Source organism: Vidua macroura, chromosome 2 (assembly GCF_024509145.1).
Source record: "Vidua macroura isolate BioBank_ID:100142 chromosome 2, ASM2450914v1, whole genome shotgun sequence".
NCBI classification, from domain to species: domain Eukaryota; kingdom Metazoa; phylum Chordata; class Aves; order Passeriformes; family Viduidae; genus Vidua; species Vidua macroura.
This window is the reverse complement of record NC_071572.1, coordinates 112909178-112936403: the sequence shown is the minus strand read 5'-3', so window position 1 is coordinate 112936403 and position 27226 is coordinate 112909178. Positions and strand designations below refer to the sequence as shown.

The 27226-nt window shown below is 38.6% G+C and overlaps 1 protein-coding gene across 8 annotated transcripts in view; it reads right to left on the bottom strand.

The window, feature by feature from the left end:
• POU2F1 (POU class 2 homeobox 1) overlaps nt 1-27226 on the bottom strand; it is a 113469-nt gene that overhangs the window by 18170 nt on the left and 68073 nt on the right. For 3 of the 8 annotated variants that reach the window (XM_053969860.1, XM_053969859.1, XM_053969857.1), the window contains exons 4-11: nt 25515-25568; nt 23780-23899; nt 21926-22105; nt 15983-16109; nt 8636-8730; nt 6191-6364; nt 2353-2494; nt 66-211 (exon numbers count right to left, since the gene is read on the bottom strand). In XM_053969860.1, coding sequence (XP_053825835.1) covers nt 66-211; nt 2353-2494; nt 6191-6364; nt 8636-8730; nt 15983-16109; nt 21926-22105; nt 23780-23899; nt 25515-25568 — 1038 coding nt within the window. The remainder of the gene's footprint in view (nt 1-65; nt 212-2352; nt 2495-6190; nt 6365-8635; nt 8731-15982; nt 16110-21925; nt 22106-23779; nt 23900-25514; nt 25569-27226) is intronic. The other 5 variants (XM_053969858.1, XM_053969861.1, XM_053969862.1 and 2 more) reach the window with 5 other exon arrangements.

Sequence of the window (27226 nt, the reverse complement as noted above, 5' to 3'; positions counted from 1 at the left end):
ATATAATTGTTAAGTGAAGTTTCTCCATTTCTTCATAGGCTGAGCACAGCACCAGAACCACTGACCTCCAGGAAACTCTTCTCTAAGGCCACACGTATGTTGGTCTCTATGCTGGTGCGTTTCTTCCTCCTACGGTTCAAGCCTTCGATCCCTTGCCCTGGAGAATTCAGGGCACTTGGGCTGGAGAGAGTTGAATCAGATGAGAGGTTTTCTGAAAAAGAAGAAAGTAATACAAATCAGGAGATTTCATCTGAATGCAGTGCAGTCTAATGCAAGTGTTCTTCACCTGTGCAAGGTATGTTAAGACCTGCTCTGTATCTATTCCAAATACATAGAGGTTTATGAAGATCACATGCATTAATCATTGTTATTTACAAATTACAACATATACCCAAAAACTCAAAAGCTACAAATAAACCCAGAGGATGCCCTCTGCTCCTGTATGCTGCCACAGTATCCCTTTTATAATACCTCTACATAGTTTGCCTCCCATATCTCATTCTACTCCCTACTGACTCACTGCAAGCCCCAGTTTAAAGGAAAAAGGAACACTTGATATCCATGAGCCATAGCTGAAAGTCACAGGCAGTTATGAAAAAAATCTGAGCAGCCTGAAATTTCTTTTACCCACTCTACAAAACACTCGAGGAAGAGAAGTTCATAATCACCTCCACAGTGTTCAGTCTCTTCTGTCTGGACATCTTAGCAGATACTCAGGGCTACCAACCACTCCACACAGTGAGCAGCTTCCCCTTAACTTCACCAGGGCTCTTAACCCCTAATCCTGTCTTTCTGGCTTCACAGAGGAGCAAAAAGAGAAATTTAACCCCACTTTGCAGCAGGAAGAGCAATCTAACCAAATGGCAACTTTCAGCAGAAAATTTAAACAAAACCATTAATTTTGGCTGGAGTTCCTTCACTACACTGGGGTTTGTGGGTGATAAGCAGGTGTCAAAGTTCACAATGCCCACCATTATTCTGATTCAGAATCAAATAGGCAAGTTTTTTCTGGGTTTTTTAAAAATAGTAATGGCACCTGTAAATATGTGGAAACCCTCCCTCATACTGAAAACTCCAGTGAGAACCAGCTGAGTTCCATGGCAATATATTCTGGAACCATCGGTATGCTTCTCCTGCCTACTTTTACCTAAAAGTAAAACAGTAGCCTCTAAAGTCACCTGAATCTTTCTCCCAAAGATTTTCATGAAACTGAGTCAGAGCCAAAGACAATGGCTCCCCACTTGCAGGATGTGAAGAACCCCGACACTGTTCACAGTCTTCAACTTTACAGAGACAAGTATTTCTTCAGGCTAGCAGGAAAAAAAACCCTATGACACTCCTTGCAGCACTGGATCCACCCAATGTTGCTGGAAGGTTTGGGGACTGCTGTCCTGTGGACTTGAGCGCTCAGTGTGGAGATATTTATGTTTCCTATCACAGACCTACAACACCTAATGATAACCCCTGTCAGCACAACAGAATGACACTTCCTCTTCTCAATGCAGGACAAATTTTCAACACTGCATGAAATTACTTTCAAATTTTCAGAGAATGCTGTAGGTGCCAGCATAAAGCTCCCTCTACTTTGGTAAAAATAGGAAGGCACACACCATTCCTGCCATCTGTTTAGCATATCCATCAGTTTTATACTATGTACAATTGCATACTAAGAAGAAAAAACTGGCTGACAGCACTCTCAAACACTTTCTCTCCTAACACCTAGCACCACTACATAAGCTCCCTTTGCTGGTGGGAAATAAAAAAAAAAAAAAACCCACAAAAAAACCCCACACAACACTACCAACACTGGGATAGTGAATAACTTGTATCCCAAAAAAAAAATTAATATGGGAGGGAAAAAGTAAAACCTAACCCACAAAAGACTCTTCCTACAGGGAAAAATATTCTTTATCTGAACCCTTGGAGAGAGATAAAAGGAATGCACACAGGGGTATGGAAGGAGATGGATGCAATAAGCTCTGCCTACTGAAACAACAAATCATGCAACCCTCTCTCTACTACACATCTGAAAAAGAAAGCTAGAAGAGGATTAGAAGTTATATGCATTAACATACACGAAGGAGGAAAACCACGACACATATTGTACCTCATCCCATGCAATTGTTCAGCTGTCTAGAGAACACACTTCTGAAAGTTCATACTGGAACTATTTTGGATGCATATAGGCAAATGGAAAGGGAACTATGGACCCCTATTTCTACACCTTCATTTGTCCCATGGGCAGCTCCAAAGGCTGGTAGCTTCATAAAACCATAAGGGCACAAACGAAGCAGCTTTTCAGAATCCTACTGATTTTGGTAGGCTGGTGAAGAAATACACAGACTCATTCACCTGCATCATTGAGCCACTTTTCCAGAAGTGGCTTTAACTTGCACATGTTCTTAAAGCTGAGGTTCAAGGCTTCAAAGCGAGAGATGGTAGTTTGGCTGAAGTCATTTCCATAGAGTTTGCCCATAGCGAGCCCAACATCACCCTGGACAAAGAAAGAGAAAAAAGGGATTCACTGACATAGGCACTTCCAAAGCAAGGAATCCTGTCACATTCTGGTGTTCTCCTAGTGACTCCACTGCTGTGTGGGATTTCAGTTTCACAGAGGCTTTCTCAGTGCTACCAAGATTCATGCTAAAGCAATAATCATAAAGAAATGTCAAACCTCAGTCAGTTTAACCTTGCAACTCTTTCCAGGAAATCCCTGATGCTTTGTCTTCTTAGCATTATCACTGAGCAGCACATTCCACTGAATGTTAACTCCTAGTTTTTTCTTAAGTTTTATAAATAAGTAAAGGCCAAGCTCTCTTTAGGAGCAGATTTAAGTTTTTCTGCATATTTCACACCGAAGAAGGAAAGTTCAAATAAGCAGAAATGCAATGAATTCACTTTTCCAAATTTGTAGAAAATACTCAGGAGAAGATGTTTGCAAACATACATCACATTTAAATAGATGCAGAAATATTCTTATCTGAACTGTTAGCATCTTCTGAGGTTCAAACCAAATTTTTCCCCAATAGATACAAATTTCAAAGCATACAAGAAGTTGAACCATTTCAAGTAATGATTAACTGCAGTCTTGACTATCATTACCCATCTGCCAGAAAGCCATCCAGGAGATTTACAGGCAGATTATCATCTCTTTACGTCTGTTATTGCTTTTTAAACTCAAGTTTTAGCTAGCTATTCTGCTAGCAGACATTCTGCTTATCCTAATATATATGTATATATTATATAGCTATGTAAGCATACACTTGGAAAGTGGTGTTTAAAAAAAAATCAATCCATTCTTGATTGTGGCCATGAATAACACCATAATATTTTCATGCTTTGCTTTAAAGCTGGAAGGTCCTGCCCTTTGAAAAAAAAAATGCACTTATATTTCAAGTACACTATTTGGTCTGAAGTAGCTTTATTGAGATTTTTATTTTTTTAAGCACAAAACAAAGTATTAGAAGTGTGGAAGAAGAGGCTGAAAAGCTGGAGCACAGTTAGTGGAGTTTAATTGCAAATGGGTTAGTTGGACTGGGCATAAAGCTCGCTTTTCTCTGAGGTCAGCTCCACAACCACAGCTGGGTATGAGTACACTGACAGCATGCAGAGTGGCCACACACAAGCCAGGAAGAAAACAACCTTTGGGAAGCTTAGTAAATTGTGCAGGTTGAGCAAAGAAAACAATTTCCTTCCTAGAAGAGGACCAGAACAATTGGTTTGTGTGCCCTTCAATCAGAGGAAACACGTGGGAACTCACATTTATGCCTCTACGCATATGCCAGGATTCTGTGCATTTTAAAACTCATAAATCATTCCAAGAGGAGTAGCGTGGATGCTCTTCTGGGTTTATGAAGAAGAAAACCTGGCTATGTAAACCATTTTAGAGATAACTTGATTTATGTCTTGGCAGGAAAGAGTTATGAAATTTGCTCCAGTCCCCCAACTAAATTTAATTCTGAATCTATGTTGTTCTTACAAACATTTGCCATCTGATTTAAAATGAATAGTTAACCATTTCTTTGTCAATGCCAAAAGGTGGCAGCATTTCAGCTGTAGGCAAAGGAATTTACATATTGGGATGAGACTTTTATATACTGGGATGGCCCACAGATAGGATGGAACAGAGTATAAAGGCACTGTATACATATCTGATCTACTCTAGGTTGTCTGAAGCTCTGGTAATGAACTGCAACTGATTATAAGGTACATCATTGTTGTGTGTACTGGTCTGTTAAGAAGCTCAGATGGTCTAGCAGAGGCAATACCTTTCACAGAATAAAAACAACATTGTCTAAAACCTTCACTCACGTTGCTTGAATCTGTACTGAGCAATTAGTCCCAGGCCTGCAATGATGCTAAGGTGCAGTTTGCTCATTGTGTCCCTGTACGTCAAACATGGAGGTATTTTTAAGGAAAACAAACAAAGGGATTTAAATGCATCACCCACATTTCAGGGTGGGAGAAGAGGCAGAACTGCTGAAATTCAAAACCTGTTTTATTGTTCACACGACAGAATGTAGTAAGTGATTAGTTTGCATTGCAAACTAAATCTTACAATTATTTCTGAAAGGCAGGGGTGGGGTGAGTCTGAAAAAGCTTACAGTACTGCTGGAAATGAATTTCTTTTATCCTCTGAAAGGCACTCTATTTATCCAACTATAGGAAACCAAAGTAATCAGGGTCTCTAATTATCATCCAATTATGCAATTAGGTTAAAGTTATTAGAACAGCCTAATTACAGACATACAAACTCAGAGTAGGATAGGAATGACCGAATGTAATTTTATCACATTCTCAAGATTCCCCTTTTTTAATCTGAAAAGCAAATACTGAAATGCAAGCCTGAGCAGTTGTGTTCATTTTTCCTTGCCATGAAAATTCATAACCAGGTCAATAAAGAAAGGTTAACACATAGCTTAAAAAGTCTAGTTGAGCTTTTATAATCATCTCACAGCAGGGCAGATTAAACATAATAATGAGAGATCTACACGAACCTCCTCTGTCAGGCTATAGGGAAGCTATTGTATTTTACCCTATTCTGTGCTGCTCTATTCGAGCTTTTGTGTGTGTCCGTCGCTTGTATTTCTGTGCCTCCCTCTAGTGGAAAGAAGGGAGGGAAGGAGACACACATGACAGCAAAATGCACTTCATTTAACGAAGAACATTCTGTTCTTGACTTATAATTAAGATGCTGCCAGGAACTCTCATTATGAACTTTGATTTTTCAATTTAGGACTTTGCCAGAAAAATAAATCTGACTACAGCACATACTTTCAGCTAGAGTAGATTTACTTATTCTATTCCATCACATATGTTGGACTGACTGCTCTGAGCTCAGACTTTGATTTTTGCATGCTCTTTCTTCTAGTAAAAACAAGCTTACGCTTAACCACAGACTCCTGCCAAAACTAATTGTTTACCTGGGGAGATACTTTAATTTTGCAGGGGGGAAAAATAATTTTTATATTAATAAGAAAGGACTCTTGGAACTGAGTTCCTTTCAACAGAATAATGGGACATATAAATGCACTTTGTACTTTTAATTGTGGTCTTCATTCAACCACCTTCACTATGTTAAGATTATTTTTCTTGTCCTCTCCAGGTATTTCTGAGCTTTTAAACAAACCAAAACAAACCACAACTACAGTTCACCCTTGTAAGGAGAAAACTTCAAAGGTGACAGTCCTTTCAGGTTTTGTTTAGGAACCTTAGCAAAAGCATTAAATACAGAAATCATTGATGTTTAATAGGAAAATACGCTTGAGAGATAAAAACCCTTTGACATCCAAAGCAACTGCACAGATGTGATACACTTTTTAAACACACAGAGCAGTTAATTGTACTGTATGATTTTTGGAACTTTGTACTTCTGAAGGCAGCTTTAAAGTGCTTTGTCCCATTCATGTCACATCCCATAGAATGAATAGTGCACATGCAATGACATCTGGAGCTGGTAAATGCACGTTTTCCCCTGCTGGGAAAATGGCTATGCTTTAAAACCAACAGGGAAGTAAGATGGATGTATGGCTTTTTCTGTTATTTCTTAGAAATCCCCCACATAAAGGCCAGAGCATAACCCTATTTAAGCAGGTTCTCCTAGGAAATGATGGAATTGTAGTCTCCCCCCAGACTTGAAAGATGAGACCTCAGGTTCCACACTGGCAGGCACTAAGGTACGCAGTCTCACCTGAGTGAATCCAAGTTTGATCCGTCTTTGTTTGAAAGTCTTGGCAAACTGCTCAAGCTCCTCAAGGTCACTGGGCTCCTCCAAGCTGGGAGTGTCGATTCGCTTTGGTGTTGACTGGCTCTGTGGAAGTGGCTGAATGGGGGTCGCTGCTATTGTGCGTGTTGGGGTTGCTGGCTATTGAGACAGCAAGGAAGGGATGAAAATCAGGCTTAAGAGGATAATCAACAGAAATTAAATTCCTAAAAGGTATGTGGTGTTCTTGTGAGAGAGGTCAGTGGATTGGACATTTCCTGAAATCTGCAGGTTCCTCCAATTTATTAACATTTCTCTCCAGAACAAGCAAACACAATCCAGAAAACTACAATAGTATGACAGGCTTTTAACGGTTCTGTCATAACCAGTTAAAGAAAAGTAAGAGATGTTCAATGGTAACCAACAACTTTTGCTTGCTGCAGAAGCTGCTCAAAGAAAGGCTGAGCACACTCTACTTGATATACTTCTATCACTTATAGACACCTTGGCATTCATTCCTTTTGAAAAAAATTAAAATTGAATCTACTGGTCTCGTGAGGTGGCAGATTGTCATCAGCCCAAAAGATTCAGATCTCCTATTTAATCCTGGAAGAGTGAGCACATACAGATGCAGCAAACATAGCAAATTTCCTCCAATGCCATCTCTTGTGACTGACTCAACTGTTCAGGAAGGAAAGACTAGATTTACCTCTGACCCTTCCGTCGACAGTTGCAACAATAAAATGAGCATACTGGTGACACAAGAAATTAAGCAAAAGCAATCTGCAGAAAATGATTCATTTTAGGTCACACTTTTCTTCTACATAAAGGTTAATTTTCTAGGAAGTCTGTGGAAGGTTCACTATTCCTGAACTTTGCCATACTAAAGCATTTTGCGATGCAACTACAATAAATATCTGAAAAAATTATCATCCTGGAAAATGTTCACAGGTGAACAAAATCTATTTAGATCTGATATTGCACAACACTTCAGGCTTTATGTGCAACAAGAACACTGGAAACGTGTTTTGAGTGCATAGCTCTACCTCCTTACATGCCATGATCAGGTGAGATTCAGAGACAAATCATCTGCTCCAGTTAAATTCTAGTGAGTTTAGCTGGGGCTCTTCAGTAAAGGTGATTTCATGCCTCTGTGTCCTATGCCCAGTTCTGAAACTCTGGACTCCTTCAGGGCAAACAAGAACAGCCTCAAGTCCAGGCAGCACTAGAGTATTATGCAAAGTCTATGCAAAGGTTCAGAAAAGGCTCTTCTAAAAGAAATGGCCTACATATAGCTCAGTCTTTACATAACTCCTTATCTTGTTTTCCTCCTGGGTTAGTGTAGTGTTTTGCAGTGTACAGCAGATGGTAGAGGGAGGTCAAGATCTATAATTCCATTACTTGAGAAATAATGTAATCATATATGGTCTTTCTAGGATTGCAGATACATGTGTCACACTTAAAGGTTTTTACTATCTTTTAATTTACATTAATCATAGTGGGTAATTACTGCAATATGTCCTTACTGATTTCACCCACTTTACATAATTTACTCTTTCTTAGTGGTTTTAATATTTTTTTTAAAAAACCAAGAATAATCTTTAGTGTGGAATCACGCTGCTAGCTGAGGTATGAACTAGAGGTGAGACAAATTCCATTTTCCACATGGTGCATGAAAAATACTAGAGGTGGTATAATAGAAAATGTAGTTTTCTAAGACTCTGATAGACTCAGGCACCTTATTGCAGACTAGAAAATTCTTGTATATAACCAAGGTGGCAGGAAGATACTGTGTGATATTACATGGTATTTGACAAACAGCATGCAGCCATGAAACTAAACTGCACAGTAAAACCCAGAGCCAAGCACAACTGAATTTGCAGGCACATGCAACCTTAAAATTGCTTTTCTTATAGTCTGAAAACTTAATCACAGAGCTCTAGTATTTTAATACACATCTATTAGAATATTCAAATATTTCATTTCTAACAATCTCTTCAGTTTCACAGATGCTAACTAGTAAGACTGGCAATGACTTAGCAGTGATTACAAAATAACTACATTAAAATAAAGATAGATTACCACTGCATCTTCAGAAAGAGGCTTGTCAGTGAACCCCTTTTGGAGCTTTTGAGGGAGCTCATACCTTGCTCCTCTGAATTTTCAAGAAAATCTTACAGGAAACCAAACGATGTTCTGGTGCCATTAACTCAAGGTATCAATCATGAAAATTTCCAGCTAAAAACCTACTTTAGACTGTTAAAGCCTGGAAAAAAGCACATTGGGGTGGGAGCTACAAACCTCAACTATCTAGAAAGACAAATTCACTGTTACAGCTACAACATCTATTCAGGTAACTAATACAAAGTCCATTCCCTTGCCATAGTTTAAATCCCCTCAAAGCAAGTCATGAAGTGTAGGAAAAAGCCTGACCTGCGAGGCAAGGGTGATGCTTGGCTGAGACTGCAGGAGGTTGGCTTGGCTTTGCTGAGGTAGTTGCGTTAAGAGATTCTGCGCTTGCAGGAGACCTGGAGAGAGAAAAGTGAGTGTTTGGTTTGTCATTCAAAACCACTAAAACATGAAATGAGGCAAAACAAAGCTCTTGCCAAATGATGGAAAGTTAAAAAAAAAATTGAAATGTGAGCTTTTGTTTCAGCCTTGCATAGATATGTTCAGACTTTGGAGTTTTCAGCCCAAAATCCCCTTGCATTTCCCTGAGGTGTAAGTGGTGATGGAAGGGTAAGAGGGAGAAGTGTGTGTAAGTGTCCTCTGCAGAAAGAGTTGGTAGTGATCTAGATCATCCCAGTTCCACGTGCAGGAATCATTTACTGTCAGCACGCACAGTGTGGATACACCTCTTCTGGTAACCAAGAGCTGACCAAGAATTGCGGAGCCATATAAAAATACCAAGCACTAATGAGATCAAATTCAAAATCCTAAGCAAAACCACAAATTTCACTCCTCGATCACCCTATGCCAGCTGCCTAACAAGAAGGAAACTTTCTGGCAGACTTAAGCAGACCACACCAGAAGACACAACAAGACCTAGATCCCTCCTGGGTCAAATAAAGTAGAAATCTTTTGGAAAAGTAATTCGAATTAAAGTTTAGGTAAGATACGGAACACTGCTCAATTTTAACAAATAGAACAAACACTACACCTAATATATGAAAAGGTGACAACATCAAAGAACAGTTACAACTGATAGAATCAATATGTCTAACATGCTGTCAATCTAGAAATAATTTCCCTTACAGTCCACTATTTGTACAGTTTATTAAATCTCTGAGGAAATTGAGTTACATGCCTGCATCTCTAAATTAACCAAAAACTATCAATTTTATTTAATTTCTAATGCAAAAACATATCTATTTTTAAAGGACAGGATCTTGACAAAAATATACCTAACAGTTAGTCAAATCCCTCAATTTTAATGTGAAAAAATGTTAACTGTTATTTTTTAGGTACCTCCTGGCTACAACTATCAATTTCCACTATAATAATTAAGAACCCAACTAATTAAACTTACACTTCAATATACCTAGTCCCTAAAACCCGGGGGGAACAACAGATGGATGGACTGCTATGCCACCATCAACTATGTACCACTTAAATTCAACATCATCAGCTGCCTGATCTACCTCTTAGCAGAATAAAGGCAGGGGAAACAGAATTTAGGACTTGATAAACACTGCATGAGGAACTGGATGTTTTATGCCTGTTTAAGGCCAAAAGAGACATGGAAAGAGGGATTAACTATGGTTAAGAAGGAGAAAATGTATCCTCAGTAAGGGACACACAAGCATAGAAAAATTATCATCTGACAGCAATACTTGATTTTTGTTTAATGAAGAGCTGAATATGTATTTTAAGCAGAATGTGTTGCTATTGAGATGCTCAGGACCTACAGAATACAGACAGCTGCTTATGTAATATAATAGCACAGCACAGACAACGATGTAAATTTACTTTGCACCACATAATCAATGTGTTCCAGCTGTGTTTTTGAAAAAACACAGTGAGGGAACAGAGCTGCTCAAGGAACTTCCAAGACAGCCACCTACTACAGCTACACATTACTTTTTACAATGCAAATATTTGTTCACTTGAAAGATGATTTTAGCTGCCCAAATACAAATATTAATTAGTAAACAGTCACTCTAAGTGCAGAGTTTTTTACCTTAATTCAGTGATAGTGAATTTTAAACTGACAGCTTGAAAGAGAAAGGGGCAAACCCATCACACTGAGACTACAGAGTGGCTGTAAACAAACAAATAAAAAGCAGGCAGCTGACAGTGATGACATTTGAGTTCTAGTCCACTGGTAACACCATCGATTACAAGTTACTGACTTGTCTTATGACTGCAATCAGAGTAATTAGGACTGGCCTTTTGTGACTTTCTGTCCCCAGAGAAATCCCAGAGGATGCTTTTCTGGCATTAGCAATTTTGCTAAAGAGCACAAGATGACTACACTCTTCCTAATTTTATTCTCACTCACATGGTCTGAAGTAATTATAATGGAATTAGCAGTATAAAATAATCTGAACATGTTTAATCTACTCTGTTTTTACGTAATTTTATCCTGTGTAAGAGGTGCTGACACAAGGTGTCACAGGCAGAAACTGGAGACAGAACAAGTCAATTCAACCTGCAGCTGACTGAAGGGGATGGGGAAAGCAGCTGGATCATTTTGGAAATGTGTCTCTCCCCCTGATCACAGCCTTTTCAGGCAGTTGCCATGCACACACTTTGGGCACTCCTTGGCTCTCGTGGGTGGGCAGCTGCAGTTGTTCTCTTTTAAGGCATGACTTGAACCAGTCTAAGCTTCTCCTTCTCGGCACCCGCTGAGATCCTGGCATTTCAAACACTTCTGTTTCCTTAAAAACTCATACTGGCACCAATAGTGCTTAACATCTTCATTACCAAGAAGGCTGATGGGACAAAATATATTCTCAGCAGGTCTGTGGACAATACCAAAGATAGGGAAGTGGTCAACAGGCCAGAAGCCAGAGTCTAGATCAGCTGGACAAATGAAACCTCATGAAGACTGATGCAGGAAAATACAATGTTCTGTATGGGGGCTGGAATAACCCTGTGCAGCAATACAGGGTGGGCACTGGCTGGCTGGAATGCAATCCCACAGGGGTTCCTGGAGGACAATCTGATGAACATGAACTGGCTGTGTGTCCTTTCAAGACAGCCAACCACATCCTGGGCTGTACTCACAGGAGTGCAGCCAGCAGGTCAAGGGTTGAGCTTCTCCCCCTTCACTCCACAGCTGGAGTCCTGCTGTCAGCCTTGGCCTTCCCAGCACAAGGCACAAGGGCATCCTGGATTTTGTACATCCAAGGCCCACCAGGGTGGCTAACAGGATGGAACAGGTGAGCTTTTTTTTTTTCAGTCTGATGAGAAGGTGAGACCCTACTGCTTTCTTCAGACAGAAATGGACTCTGCTCAAGAGTACACTGTAATGAGATGCAATGGATATCAGAACATGGAAAACTCCAACTAGATATAGGAAAACAAATTTTTATTTTTTAACATTATAGCAATCAACTTTTGGGGCAGGTACTTGAGAATGTTGCAGAAACCCCATTCTTGGACATGTTCAATTCAACTGGCTGAGGCAATGAATAGCTGCTGTAATTGGACCTGCTTTGAACAATTCTACCTGGTCTCTAGAGATCCCTTCCAACCCACATGACTTTTTGGAACCTACAAAAGCTGCTATTGTACTTGTATACTTTACAGAGGTCATATTCCTAACCCTCTGCCCTGGGTTTTAAGAGTCTAGTGGTATTATTGCATTAAATATGGCACACAAATCACCTATGTGGCACTCTAAAAGAATGACTGCATGGAGGCAGATAAGGATCTATGCAGAAGTATGATAGTTTTGAGTATTTTTTTATAGTTATAATAAATAGATCTATTGTCATTCAGGATTTTTCCTGTAATGTTTAAGAGTAGCGTGAATAATGGTCCAAGTCAAAAAACTCTTCCTGCCAGCCAAGAGTCCCTTAGGACTGATATGGGGTTCAGTTCTATCTAAAATTAAACAAAAGATAAAACAAACATTCAAGCACTGACTTTTTCAGCATAATTTTTTAAAAGTTGGCCCAGAAGCATAATGCATAATTCATTCCAAACTGATCTCTCAAAAGAGTGAATTTTTTCATGTAAGAACTTGACTGCTTTATCTCTGCCAAAGCTGTTCATCCTCTCACTGGAAGTTAGACAAAGCCATTACAAGGACTTCCACATGAGTAAGGTCTCAAAGTCTGTATAACACATATGAAAGAAGAAAACAGGATAGGATTTGGCCCAGGCAACTTTACAATAAAAAAAAAAAAATCATAAAGGCAGTCTTTAATAATAAATAGCAATAACTTGAGACTAGGTAGATCCAGTTTCAATGTTTATAGTTAATTAGTAGCTTGTCTTCCACATTTTCCTTTCTGGATATTTTCTTTCTAAGTACTATTTCTAAATCTCACTGTGATACAGTCTTTGCTTAGATCTCAACAACTCCTGTTTGCAAGATTAATTTATATTAAACACAGCACCATTTCCCCCTCCATTCAGATTTTTACTGATACGATTTGTATTAGCAATATCTCACGAGTAAAAAGGTGAACAGTCACCTGATGAGGGTAATATTTTTAAGAAACAGCTCTAATTATAGTAAGGGATGTTAAATTGATTATTTTAGAGACAGCTCTATTAGATATAAGAACAGATACAAGAGATATAAAGGTATTACAAGGTGCTACATTCCTGCTGGTGACTTTAATATGAACAACAGTTGTGCTGAATAAGAAAATGTTCCAAATTTCTATTTCCATTCAATCTTCTCCATATCTGCTGAGGCTTGAAACAATTCTTTCAGTTATGATGTTATCAATTATCAGCCATGAAAAATGGGAACTTAAGAATTTGTTTCATATAAGCCTCTAAATAGCCAGAAATTGTGTGGAAAAGGAAGGCGACTACATTAGACATACGACAATGGATTTATGGGGAAAATTTCCTATCTGCTGCTGGGAGCTATAATGTGTGTGTTGAAGAAAGATAGTAGAATTACATCCTGATTATTGATTAATATTTTAGGTATTGAATTTCCTAGTTTTTTTTCAAAAGTTGGATCTCAGCTCATGATGTTCAACCCCTTCAAGAATCTAAATACAATTGCTGATGACTGCATTTCTCTGTATGCCTTCAAGTAAAACATTTTTTTTCACCGAATGTTTACAACTTTTACAATCCAGTTTAGATACACTATTCTTCACATATTTCTCTCAAAGCTCTTCTCCTTTAAAAACAGTGTTTCTCATTTACATGACTACATGTAAATATGCACAAAATATATGTAAATATAATATATAACATGTATTATATATTATTTACATTTATATTTATTATATTTATTAATATACTTATATTTATTTATATATAATATATATGTATTAATATATTTTCTATTATATTTATTAATATTATAATATTATATTATATATTATAAATAGAATATAGAACATGTAAATATACACAAAATATGTAGTGTAGTCTGTAAAGCAAGAAATTTCTTCCAGAATACATAATCTATACACAAATCTGAATTTTTATGTTCATTATTAAATGTGTACATATATAAATCTCCATGCAGTACCAATGAAGAATAAAAAAAAAAAAAAAAAAAAAAAAGAATTCAATTGATTGGTTTTGAAGAAAACTCTATGCTAGTTTTTTTTAGAATATTTATTATTTTATGAAGTTGACTAATGGAGCAATAGGACATGAACAACATGGAAAAGTCAGATGCAACAGCAAATAACAAAATGAAAATACACACTTTCTCAATCTTTCTCATAAATAATTATGTACTATTTGAGATCTTCTAACAATAACCATGAAACACTGCAAAAAAAAAAACATATCAAAAAGTGATATAAGGGGTATTATGACATAAGTGTTGCTTTATCATTGAGTGCTCATAAAGAAAATGAGATCTATTTAAGTATTTCAGTTTGGAAGGTTGTCACACGCTAATGGCCTATGGTCAGAATTCAGCATATAAATCTTCCTACATTTTTGAGCTCTTCAGTTGTCCAGGCTGCCCATTACCAGTAAAACATGATGTCTCTACCTACACTGCGTCACTGATGACAGCAATATGCAGGTCTTAAATTGCAGTGAAGAAATGATTTTTCAGGGATGGCCTCTGGAAAAGGTACTATGAAAATCTCATCTAGTACTTATTCTACTTCGGAAGATTTTAAGCAAACAAGAAAGCCTTCACTTCTATAATGCAAACAACTGATTTTGAGGGATGAATACAATTTGCTTCTCTTAGTTTTCCTTTTTGTAAAGCATCTTCAAAGGTATTTCAGAAAACAAGAAGAATTTAGCTGAAAAATGTAGGTAGACATCAATACCAATGAGTTTTTCAAAACAATGCTTTTGTACTTGCTCTTTTCTTAAAAGAATTTATTTAAAAAAAACCCAACCAAGCACCTACTTTGAAGAATTCTTGAGCTAAATTTCAGTGGTTTGATTTCTTCTAGTACAGTATGTTAAGTTTACAAGTTCTGCTTCATTTTAAGAAAGCAGTACATCACTAAATGCATTCATGAATAAGCCTTTCATCCATTTTCTTCCAGTGCTGGTATAAAATCTCTCCTAAATCAAGTCCTATTAAAAGGAAGGTAATTTTGACTAACCCTTTATTCAAATGTGAGAGCATTCAGACAGTAAGAGCCCTTCAGCATAATGGAAAGCAAGTTCTATCCAAGTCATAGTATGTAAGAAGGAATGATGCATGAAAAAATTGAAAGGAACAGAAAAAAATGAGGTGCAAAGAGCTGCTTTATAGGACAGCCAGGCTCTGCAGGACTCTTCAAGCATAACAGGATTTGCCTTCTGAGCAAGAATCTTTGGATTACCAGACCTGAACAACTGAGTAGAGTTCATGTAGAAGAGAAAGAAGGGAAAAAAGGCCATTGGAGTATATCAGCATAAGAAGCCATGGCTAAATGCAGTTTTCCGTGGGCATCAACAAATGGGGTGCAATCAGCACCGTGATGCATTGCAGCCTGAACACATCAGTTCTCAGAACAAAGCTACTGTACAACAACTTAACTGCTCTGACACAGCACCACTTACCACTGCCCTGTCTGTCTTTGGCATGGAAGCCATACCCAGTGCATTGCCAAAATATTATTGTAAGAGCTGGTACACAAATCCAGCATTCTAGCTCGTTTCCCAAGGTGTTAATTATTAGTTCAGTTTATGACAAAATTCATTGTACCCTCTTTAGGCTTAAGTACTTTTCCAAACTCCCACAAGGATTTTTGATTTTGTATTCTTTTTCCAGTCTGTCCTGCATTTGACTGAGATAATTTTCTTAATTGCTGGTACAGTGCTGTGACTTGGATTTTGGATGAGAACAATGTTGATTCCACATTGATGTTTTAGTTATTGCCAAGCACTGTTTAGAGTCAAGGAGGAATTTTCAGCTTCTCACACATCCTACCAGCAAGCAGGCTGGGAGGCACAAGAAGCTGGTGGGGGACAGAGCCATGACAGCTGACCCAAACTGGCCAAAGGGATATTCCACACCATGTGGTCTCATACTCAGGCTATAAACCTAGGGGGGAAAAGCTTGCTGGGAGCCACTGCCTGGGAGAGGGCTGGGCATTGATATGAACCACCTGAGTTTCACTTTCTCCCCTAAAAAAATGCTATGTATGATCTGCTTTTGTGGCAAGGAGCACTTACCCTGCTGCCCCTGCGGCGTTTGTGAGATGATGAACTGTGCTGGCTGCAAGTTGGTTGTTGGATGCACCAACACAAACTGTTGCAGGTTGAGATTCTGCTGCTGAAGCTGCTGCAAGTGCTGCAAATCCTTAAGGAAACGTGAAGGGGAAAAAAAAAAAGAAAAAAAAAGAAAAAAAAAAAAAAAAGAACAAAAAAAAGAAAAAAAGAGAAGACCAAAAAAAAAAAAAAAGAGAAGACAAAAAAAAAGAAAAGAAAAAAGAAAAGAAAAAGAAAAAAAGAAAAAAGAAAAGAAAGAGCAGTGTGTTAGACATGTAAGTCAGCAATGATCCTATCAACTAGGTTCACTCTAACATTTAGAGATAAAAGTGGATGTCAAACACAGTAGAAGTCCTGCTACTGTATATCCTTTAGAATGGCAATTTGAATTTCACTTTCATTCTTAAAACCAAAGTTATTTACTAAATAACCCAGCAAAGTATATCCAGAACTGTTCTGCTTTAAAAACAAAATAAACACACAAATCAATCTCCCTTCCCCCACAAATTCAGGAGTTTTCAAATACATTAAACTTATCAGCACAAAGATCTCTCAAACTTATTTTTTGAGGATGGAATTCTCCTACAAATCAAGCATATTAGCTAGGAGCTATTTTTTTTTTTTTGTAACAACAGTCTGCAATTACCATTTGAATCAACAACAGAAAAACAAAATATTACAGATTCCTTGTTAGCACTCTGGTTCTTCAGTTCAAATTTCAGAAAGTAGCTAACTCAATTAGTAAATATATTTCATTTGTTCTGAAACAAATTACAGCTTAATAGATATGACTATAATGAAAGGTTAAAAGGAATAATCCAAAACACTGCATTATTATAGAACCCTACTTTTGCGTATTTAAACCATTCAGGACTATTAATTTTCTATAATTAAATGACAAGTCTCAATGTAAAATGTTAATCTCTGAGAAACTCAGTTTTCAAGAAAAATGCTTCAACTTGACATTTAGCTGGAGAATGAAAACACAGAGAACTGCTTAAAAATATTGTTCCCCCTAAATAGCCTTTTATCTTTCATCTCCAAACAGCACAATAGCAAGAGCAACTGAAGTTTAAAAAACACACTGTGAAGTCAGCCAACAGAACAGTGGTAATCCATGAAAACTCTCTAAACACACTTATTGGATTTTTCCATCTTTCCAGGAAGAATCTATTTCAAAATACTCACCAAACAGGTGGAAAAAAAGCCCGAATGAGAAAATTCCCACACTTGCAACCTCCCATTACACAAACCAAACCAAGCAGACAAGAAGACTCCCCCAAAGCTCTGTTTCAGGGAAGTCGTTCAGGTCCCTGTTTGCAGAGAAACCGTGTTCAGGTGCAGCAGTGCCCGGTGTGGCTGCTTGGAGCTGCTCACCTTCACACAGCCCCAAACACACCTGAGTTCAAGAGAACCAGAGCAACAAAGAGCTGCTCCTTGGGCTGCTGCAGGTTACTGAGCACTCCCACAATCTGCTCAGCCAGAGGACTGGACAGGCCATTCACTGCCAGCAGTGGATTTGGAGATGGGAAGTCAAGACAGACTGACAAGGAGAACTTCTTTCTTACACAATGCTGTTATCTGTGACCTTACATTATTTTAAATCTGTTAAAACTATAACTTGAAACTTGTAACAATCTCCTTCTGGATATGAGGGGTGGGGAACGTCAGAAAGGAAGACCAGGGAGGGGAAAAAACAGGGAGTCCACTGATTTATGAGAGCATAGACAGGCTTTATAAGAAAACGACTGCTTAACCTGCATTACACAGACACTGGTCATCAATCACTTGGGCTACTTAGCCCTGTTAAGTCAAAAGCATGCAGTGTAATAATATGGTAGACAGACACCAGATGGATTGATCAAGCAATGGTCTTCAAGAAATGGAAACTTCCATTTTGTAAGAGAACTGTAAAATTTTAAAAAGTGCCCACGAGCAAAAAAGCGGTTTTAAAGTCAATGGTATTGTTTGCTTTCAGAAAATTGCAGAAATAATGCAAGCATTCCTATGAAATCAAGGCAAAGTTCCTTCCTGAAAGAGAGCAATAATTACTCCAATTCTATCCTGGAACTCTATGTTTTTTATGACTTCTTATCCTAATATCACATCGGTCAGAACCGCAACCAAAACCTCTTACTTCTTGAGCTCAACACAACATGGATCTCCACTCAATTATTCACTGATTTTCAGTGCTCAGCTGGTTGCCCCTGCAGATTGTACTGACCCTCCAGCTCAGAGGGGGCTCATACTGGAATGGATGCGAGGACTGGATGCAGAATTGAAAACAGAAATGGAAAGAGCTGGGCAAGCTGACTGAGGTTGTGAACACTGGGCAGAAGGAAGGGAAATCAAGAGAGGCTGCAGGATGAAAATAGAGGTAGATAAGAGGAAAAAAAAAAACCCAAACACAAAAGGAAGAGTTGGGAAGACACTGTGGGAAAAAAAAGTATCAATGGAAAAAGAGATAGGTTAAGGACCTCTCCCAATCAAAAGCAAACAAATGAAATCACCCCAGATGACCAAGGAGATCTCAGATGATTTGAAGCACCCCCACAGGAGATGGAGTTACATGCAAGAAAGAATACAAAGAAACAGTGGCAGTGTATCTGTAAGATCAAAGGAGGAGAGCTTTTTGTTTAAGACTATAGTATTCATAACACTGGCTACCCAGCCAAGACATGACAGCTCTTATCATCAGGCTCTTACACTTTAATATGAGAAAACTGTTTTTAAATTGAGGCCTCAGGGAGAACTGATATAAGCAATCTTATTCTGTGCATCTGCCTTGGTAAATGGTATGTTGGCTAAGTCTTGTTTAAATACAGAAATATAATTCTGCAACGCAAAATGAAAATGATACCTCCAAGGCTAATCACTCCTAAATAGCCCTACCAGCCCCTCAAATGCATTTGAAATCCAACTTTATTTCCACCTTGGGAAAGTTTTATTATTTAGTTAATTATACCATTACAATAAATCTCCCAATAGCAAACACACAAACAAACCTGACACTGTTTTCCTGTACTGATCTTTTTTTCCTCAGTGTTAAAATCTGTATGCTAGCACAAGCACACGGAAAGAGATGGAAAGACTTTCAGGGAGACATGCATGTCTTCTCATGCTGCCTAGCAATTTAGAAAGATCAAAACAATCCAAATCCTACCTCAGCAGAATAATCTGTCAAGTGCTATGTCTTGCTGTGAGGAAGATTTTTTGTTTAAAAAAAAATCATCTAAATTTCTAAATTCAATGCCATTATTTCCAATTACAGCTTCAGCACAAACTTAAGCATCTGACTCATTTTGAGATTTACATCATTATAAATACAGAGCATAGATCCTGAAAACAAGGAAGTTTATAAAGAACCCCAAAAGTTGATACACAACTGTTTAGTGTCAAATCAGGAGCAGCATGAGCTCCTCACCAGGCTGCTGCAGCAGACACCTTACATGAACTGCAGTGCACATTAAAGAAGTCATGCTTTTGCAATTAGTTAATTAAAATAAATATGGTAATCCTCCTGCTGCAGAGACCTGCCAGTTAATCAATTATTCAAAACCCATCAATTAAAACAAACATTCAGCTATTTGTATAATCAGCTATATATTTACAATAGCAACACAAACAAAGCTGAGCACTGCTTACAAATCCTTGCCAAGATGGATCAAAAAGCATGGTGCTATCTACCTATGAACCTAGATGGTAGATGTTTTCCATAAGTACCTCAAATTATATCCAACACCTGCACAATTTATGCCCTGCACTTTCATCATAAGGAGCAGTTAACAAGATTCAACCAAGCTCATTTATGTATCAAAATAATCTATCCTAAAAGACATTAATTGTAAAGTCAAGCATTTAAGTAATTAAAAAACGTCAGAAAACAAGTACAACTTTAATTTGTTCTGCACATGGCAACTACAAGATCACATGCTATTTTTCAGAGAGCCTTTAGCTCACTCATGTGCACAAATCAGACAATGCTGCCTTCAGAAACTCTTGTTTGATAGCACATGCTTGGTCTTTTCAACTCCCCTCAAACACTTCTCTGAAGATTTTCTATGTTCTGGAGAAAAAGCCAGTAAAAATCTAATAATTGTAAATGCTTCACACATTTTCAGAGCTTTGCACTGAGGTGGGAGAGCAGGATTAGAAACATCTCACATGCATCACCACTGGTATCCAGTGCTTTGGTGGCCTATTCGACAAACCTAAGGCCAGACAGTTCAAGGTACAATAGGAAATTTTAGGCCACCACACTTCAGTAAAGCAGACTGTACTATCTTAAGCTGCAACACCTGGAAGAGGAGAGGCACACACCTGTGGATTGCTTACATATATGTTAAAAAGACTCAAATCCCATCAAATGGGTACTCTGTGACAGGTGAATGGAAAGATGTCAGAGGCTATAACCAGCAACTTCCTTGACATGGACATCCCCCATTCTCTTCTTGAAATCTGTCTCTATTATTGCCTACAGACAGTCTTAACAAAATTAAGATATGATCTTGAGAATTACAAGTTTCCTTGAATGCTACATCCTTCAGTCATCTCTACATCATGCCAGTGATATTTTTTTTTTTTTTTTGCTAAAAAAGGTGTTATTTGGTGATGTGACTTCTCACAGTGCAACAAGAGCTTCAGTGGGAGGAATCTCATCAACACAGCAACATCAGCACTAGCCTTTTAAAAACAGGATGGCACCACTCTGGCCTCTCTAAGGACAGCCAGAGAGGTCAGAACTTCTAGACCAACACCACAAAAGTTTGTCACTTCAGCTAATGAAAACCTGATAGCACAGCCAGACTGTTGTTATTCAGCTAGTGGACCAGCAGAGTAAAGGATTGAACATTTCACCATTGGACTTCACAGACAATTGCAACATTTCCATTCTTGTCCTTAATCAGACCTTATGTTCACTTTTTAGACATTTCATCCCAGTTGAATGAAAGAGAAAATAGCCTGAACAGAAAGCATCAGAGTCCTAAAGAACTTGCTGACTCTATGAAGCAGTGACTTTGAAGATTATCTACCCCACACACTTTGCACAGCTAGACTAAGAACACTGATATTATGTACCAAGAGCTTTAATCTATGGAAAGATGGACCCCAGCATGAGCAAGACAATCACCTACTCATAGTACTCAAGGTGTCTAAGCTGCACACTTGATTATCCTCGTCCACAGGTCTAAGGATTTTCCACACTACATACACTAAGCACAGAGTTGGTGCCACTGCAATCTCCACATTGAATTAAGCCACTCCTGGAAGACCCAAGAGGTTCCTTACTGCTTCTAGTAAGCAGAACATCCACAGAGAGCAGTTCTTCAGAACTGACTTTAGCACCACACCGTGAGACTGGGCAGATTCCAACACCTGACTCATTCTCCAAGTTTTTCTCCAGACACAGCGGAGTGGCCATTCTTTGTCTTGGAACACACAGCATTAACCACCAAGCCAAAACAGCACACAAAGGGGTCAAGTCAAACTGCCGCTCTTCAGCTCTATCATTTTGCTTCTAACAAGCACCATTTGGGTCTGACAAGCATCCTTTTTGATACACAGCCATCCATGCAGGTCTCAACAAGTGCAACTTCTGTGGGCATCTTTCCATACCTTTTTTCTCCTTTCTCACGCTAACTACAAGGAGGAAAATTCAGAAAACACAGCATCTACTCTGACTCTGGTACAAACTCAGAAGCCCAGTGGAACTGAGGAGCAGCTGGCACACATTCCTTGCTAAGACTATCAAACTTCAACCTCATCATCCAAGGATGCACGAGGAAAGACTGACAACACTCGAGGACTCTAGCAACTCACTGAGCGAGGAACAACGGATTTTATTCGAATGGTGCAATCAGTCAAAAACCTCTTTTGTTTTCCACCCTCTCAAGCCTCAAGGCTCACCTGTGCAATCTGTATTGGCTGAGATAGAGGGATCTGCGTCATCGGCGTCGCAGCAGAGGCCGAGATGGTGGCACCAGCAGCGCTGTGCTGCTGACTGGCTGAGTGCTGCACTGCAGCCGCCAGCAACTGGGCCTGCGCCTGTTGGAGCAATAACTGTTGCTGGGCTGGCGTCAACGTGAGCTATAAACAATTAGAAAACACAGCCATTAATAATGGGAAGAGCCACTTCAGCTACAAAGTCATTAGATAGCTCGGTACTAGTTATGTTAACCAGGCAATCCTAGGGCTATTCCACTAACTGGCCAAGGGCTCTGGCCTTAAGGAAGGACAGCTGGCTACTTGATACAGTGTGGGAACCAACCTACCACAAGCCTGACACAAACCAAACTGCACCACCACCACCACCATTTGCACTTATTGGAACCTACAGAACCTAACTCTGCTCCTAAGTTTTCCTCACAACTCTACCAGGAGTTTCAGGGAAAAAGCAATTAAGTAGCAAGCAAAAGAAAAGAATCAGTATTGCCAGGATTTGAAAGGAAATTTACACCCAGCAGAACAGCAAGTGATTAGCCAGATGAATGTGAAGCAGGAATGCTGGCTATGGCTACTGAACAAACTGATAACGCCCCAGCTGCTTCACATTAGCATGAATCCCTGCCATATTCCATCATTTCCATTATGCCCTAAGATATAAGTAAAGAACATGAGCTCCATTTGTTTCTCTCCAAGTCTCCCCATCTGCTTTTTTTTTTTTTTTATTTTAATAGAATAGAGTTGGCAACTTTACATCCCTTCCCTTTCCCAAACACACATTATCTCTGTGGAACAGGTGGCAGCAGTCTCTCCTTTACATGTAAATGAATCTTGATGCCCATATTTACTACAACCCGTATCTGCATAGGCCTGGAGTTTTGAATGTTTCACTACAGCAGACAATCATGCATTAAAACAAACCAGTATTTTCTGAGAATACAAAAAATAATAAAATATGCCAGGTTTTAACAACACACTGAAACAGTCTCACTTTTAAAACTTTCAGTGCTTATCTGAAAACTAAATAGGATGTTTATTTGCATAGTAACATAGGAGAAGATTTAACAATTGAGCCTGAGATTAAGAAGTCATTTCATGTAAGTGCAGGGATGATCTAACCTAACACTTCAAATCATAAATATATTGTTGGAGCAACTGCCCTAAGCTTATTATCACACAAACTCTTATGCTGCAAAGCTGATTATGTGGAAGCAAATTCTTTAACCAGCCCATTCACAAACTTGCTCTTTTTTGAAATGACTGAAAGCCTTTATAACAATTCAGAAACACCAGAAAGCCTAAAAAAACAATTATCCCATATATACTCCCAAAGCTTTGCAATTAAAAACCCCTCAAAATCAGTAGGTTAAAAAAAAAGGGTTCAACAGGCTTAAGGAAAATACTAAGAGTTACTTAAAAAGAAATGTGTTTGAGAAGAGGAGAAATTAACAATTCTGATAATTTTTCTTCTTCACCCAGCTAAAAGATTCAGTCTTGTTCTCCCATGCCTCATTTTAATCTTGAAAAAAAATAAAAATTCCTCTTTATCACATCAGTGAGTGTCTCATCTCTAACTGTTGTAAAACAACAGGTTTTAATTTCATTGCAGGGTCAGAAGGGATACCGAGAACAGAGAGAAAGAATTCTTCGTTGCTGTTGTTCGGAAGCAAATACTTAGCGACAAACCCCAGATATTACAGTCTGCTTATTTTTCTAGGAAAATATTTTCTGTTGCTACTTCCACTGAAGTTCCTCCTACGTTAAAGGAAGTTGCAGTGACACCTGAGTGGGACTGCAGCATCCCTGGGTAACTCTTACCCCGGTGATCTGTCCTCCGGCCAGCATGAGCTGGGTCTGGGGTATGGCCGCCTGCACTGAAGGCTGCTGGGAAGGCTGGCTTGGCTGCTGAGAGTCCCCAGATTCTTCATTAGATTTAGACTAGTCAAAAAAAAATACAACTCTTTATAGTGTAAAACAGATGTTAATGTATGACGCTGCTATCTCAACACTGCACAATAAAAATCTTTCATCTGCATACGAAAAGCCCTTGGGTTTATTTTAAGAGTGTGTTTAAGCAATGGCTCTGTGTGCCCACCATGTCAGCTACGATTGCTGAAACACGTCTGTAGGTAATGCAGCTTAAACAAAACAAAGAGACTCTCTGGTCTCCTGTAACTCTGACATTATTTGCAGGTCTTACTTCATTTTACACCATGCAACTGAAGCTGACGCTACCTTTCACCATGAAGAAAGAGAAGGCTGTTAAAATTATTCATTGCCTAAAATCCTGAACAGTGGAACGAGGGAAAGGGGATTGTGTTTCCATTTTCTCTATCTCCATCCTGTACCTCTAAGTCATCATACTGTTGGCTTATACAGAACCTTTTTGAAAAATCCTCACAGGCTTCTCTACCTACAGCAAGATATATAATATATACAGTGCTTTTAAATACTCAATGCATTTATTTAATTGAATACTGCTGTATTTTAAAAGATTCAAGTTTAATTTGATTTATTTTTGTGGTTTGTTTTTTTAAAAAGAAGAAATTGTGAAGACATGAGGGAGGAAATGCAAGTGCATGAAGAGGGGGAGAGAGTTTTATGATAATTAAAACTGGTTATGCAGAACATTACAATTCTGCATAGATTTGCATATTTTCCACCACCTGTTTTGGGGACTGCAGAGCAGGCTAATTAACATAAAGGCTCTGATTAATTCTGCCAGTCATTGAGCGATAATTACAGCACAGGACTGTAAACATTCTGCACTGGAGATACAGCCTGTTTGCCAACATCTCTCTCAGGGATGGAAGTTTACCATGGCAACCAAGGCAATTTTCTGCCTCCTTCCTCTTAGAAAGGAAGGTCACTATACCTCCTCTTCTTTCCAAATTGTTATTATGTATAAGTGGCTCCACATTCTATTGCAATTCATGTAATGCACTACCTACATTCTTTAATAACATGCAATGCTGAAACCAGTTTTCAATAAAACTGCATCCCTTGCCCCTTAATATAGTTCAGAGAGGAAGTAGGATGTTAACAGATAAACTGAAGTGTTCAGCATCATAGGGAAGTTTGAAAGCTTTGTTGTCTCACGTACATTATTAAACAACAATCACTCTGACTTTGAGATCACTGTGTGTTATTTACACAAGCAGTCTGAACTAGCCACATTATACAGTCAATGCTAGGTTATATTCCTATATTCAGTTACCAGAAGTAAGGACAAATTGCAAAGTAATACTCACTACGTGTTTAAAGCAAGTTAATAAACAGAAGAACACGAAATATTCCTGGGCATGATACCACACCTGACTAAAATTCAGCATTAAGTTATGGTCACTCCATGTTTTAAACAACTCCAGAGCCTGAATACCTACAAATCCTGAACCTGATTTACAGTTGTAGAAGTGTTATTCCTTCATACCTATCACTTGCAAAGCCAGTCAGACTGAAAAATCTGAGTAATGTATCATAGGTTAAGAACTATCTCTACTGATGCTGTTTGGGGTGAGAGAAGGACGAGCAGCAGAAGGTTAACTGTCTTTACCTGTACATTTAAGGACTGAGCAGCAGCCTGTAAACTTGTTCCAGCGAGCTGGACCTACAACAGTGCAAAAATGGAAATGAAATAATGTAGAATCCACAGAAAACTAATAATGTAAAAAGAACAATCTCCCCACCCGCATTCAAAAAAAAACTCCCCCATGAACAGAGCCCCTCTAACACCTGAATCAGTGGAATAGGGGCTGTACTCCAGGCTGAAACAGATGTGTGAAGACTCTTTCACAGTGTTGTTTATCTACCTCTTAATAAAAGTATCCCTGCCTAAGGATGTAGATACATGGATGGAGTTGAAACAGAGCATATTGATGTGGACAGACCAACTAGTCCTATTCCTGCTGGAAAAATCCAGGCTCCAGGGCAAGGCATTAAGCTCTCTACTCATTGTCATCCTACTCCCATTTCAGAATGGGTCACCCCAACACTGCACTCATCAGCTTTCTGATACGAGCAAGCACGTGCACAGCACAGAACCCAGAGCATAACCACTCTCCCTCAAATTAACCCATTCAAGTATTTGCAGCCCTCAGCCACTGAAAAGAAGATCTCAACACAGAGCACTGGAGACACTTTACAAAGGCTGTATTGATTCAGGTATACTTCAAACTTGAATTTGATGTTTGTAATTAACAGGCCCAAAGGTGGTCTTGTGGGTGAGCAGCAAGGAAAAATGGATGATTCAGAAGGTGAGATTTTTGGAGTGCTTTTTTATCTCTAATGAGGAGTTGTTCTGTACAAAAAATACTGTATTTTCATTTACTGAAACCCATTTGAATCAGTCTCGCCTTGTTTCTACCAGCACCCCTAGTTACAAAGAAGGAATGCTCCGTAATTAATTACCAACCCTTTCAAAGGTCAGAGTAACAGCCTGAAGAGAATTCCATCTCTGGACATGTTTGAAAACCACTGCTCATTTGAAAACCAGGTGACATGTAAGAATACAATAAAGCAAAGCAAAATGTAGCACTCTTGCCTCTAGATGGAGGACCTCTGTATGGTCCCCACAAAGAAAAGAAAAGTCCACATATTTTCAGGCACAGGAAAAACTGCAGTACACGAAATTAATAACTGAATAATTTGAACAGGAAACCTTGGAAGAGTCACCTTGGAAATATTTCCTACTGCTTTAGATGAAGGTACTAGACATACTAAGCATAATCTACATCAAAGCAAATGCTCCAGAAAAGCCCCTCCTCATCAGAAGCAAAATACAGTTTGACACAGTCGATGTAATCTGTGCTTTTACCATGGATTAACAGCAGAGAATAGCCTAAATAACACCACCCTGCTAGCCAAACGATATACTCAAAATAATACTTCAACATTACACAAACACCACATAAAAGACTACAAATACATATTGATTGCTCAGGTACAGCCAGCACATTCCTGAAAATCTCTGTGAATGCAATTTGGACATCCCTTTCACCACACACCCAACATTTCCAAATTAGAAATTAAACTGTACCTGAATGCTGCCTACAGCTCAGTATTTTGCATTACTCTAGAGCAAAGCACTGTGTGTTAAGGTTGAATAACATCCTACTAACAGCAGCCTCACTAGCAGAGGACAGTTTGACAATAGATTCCCACACACCTGCAGGTCAATAAAAGAATACCTGAGATTTTCCTTTGAACCAGTTTCAAGAAATGAATCACACTTTATCAAACATGAAGTTATAAAGATCCTGACAAATA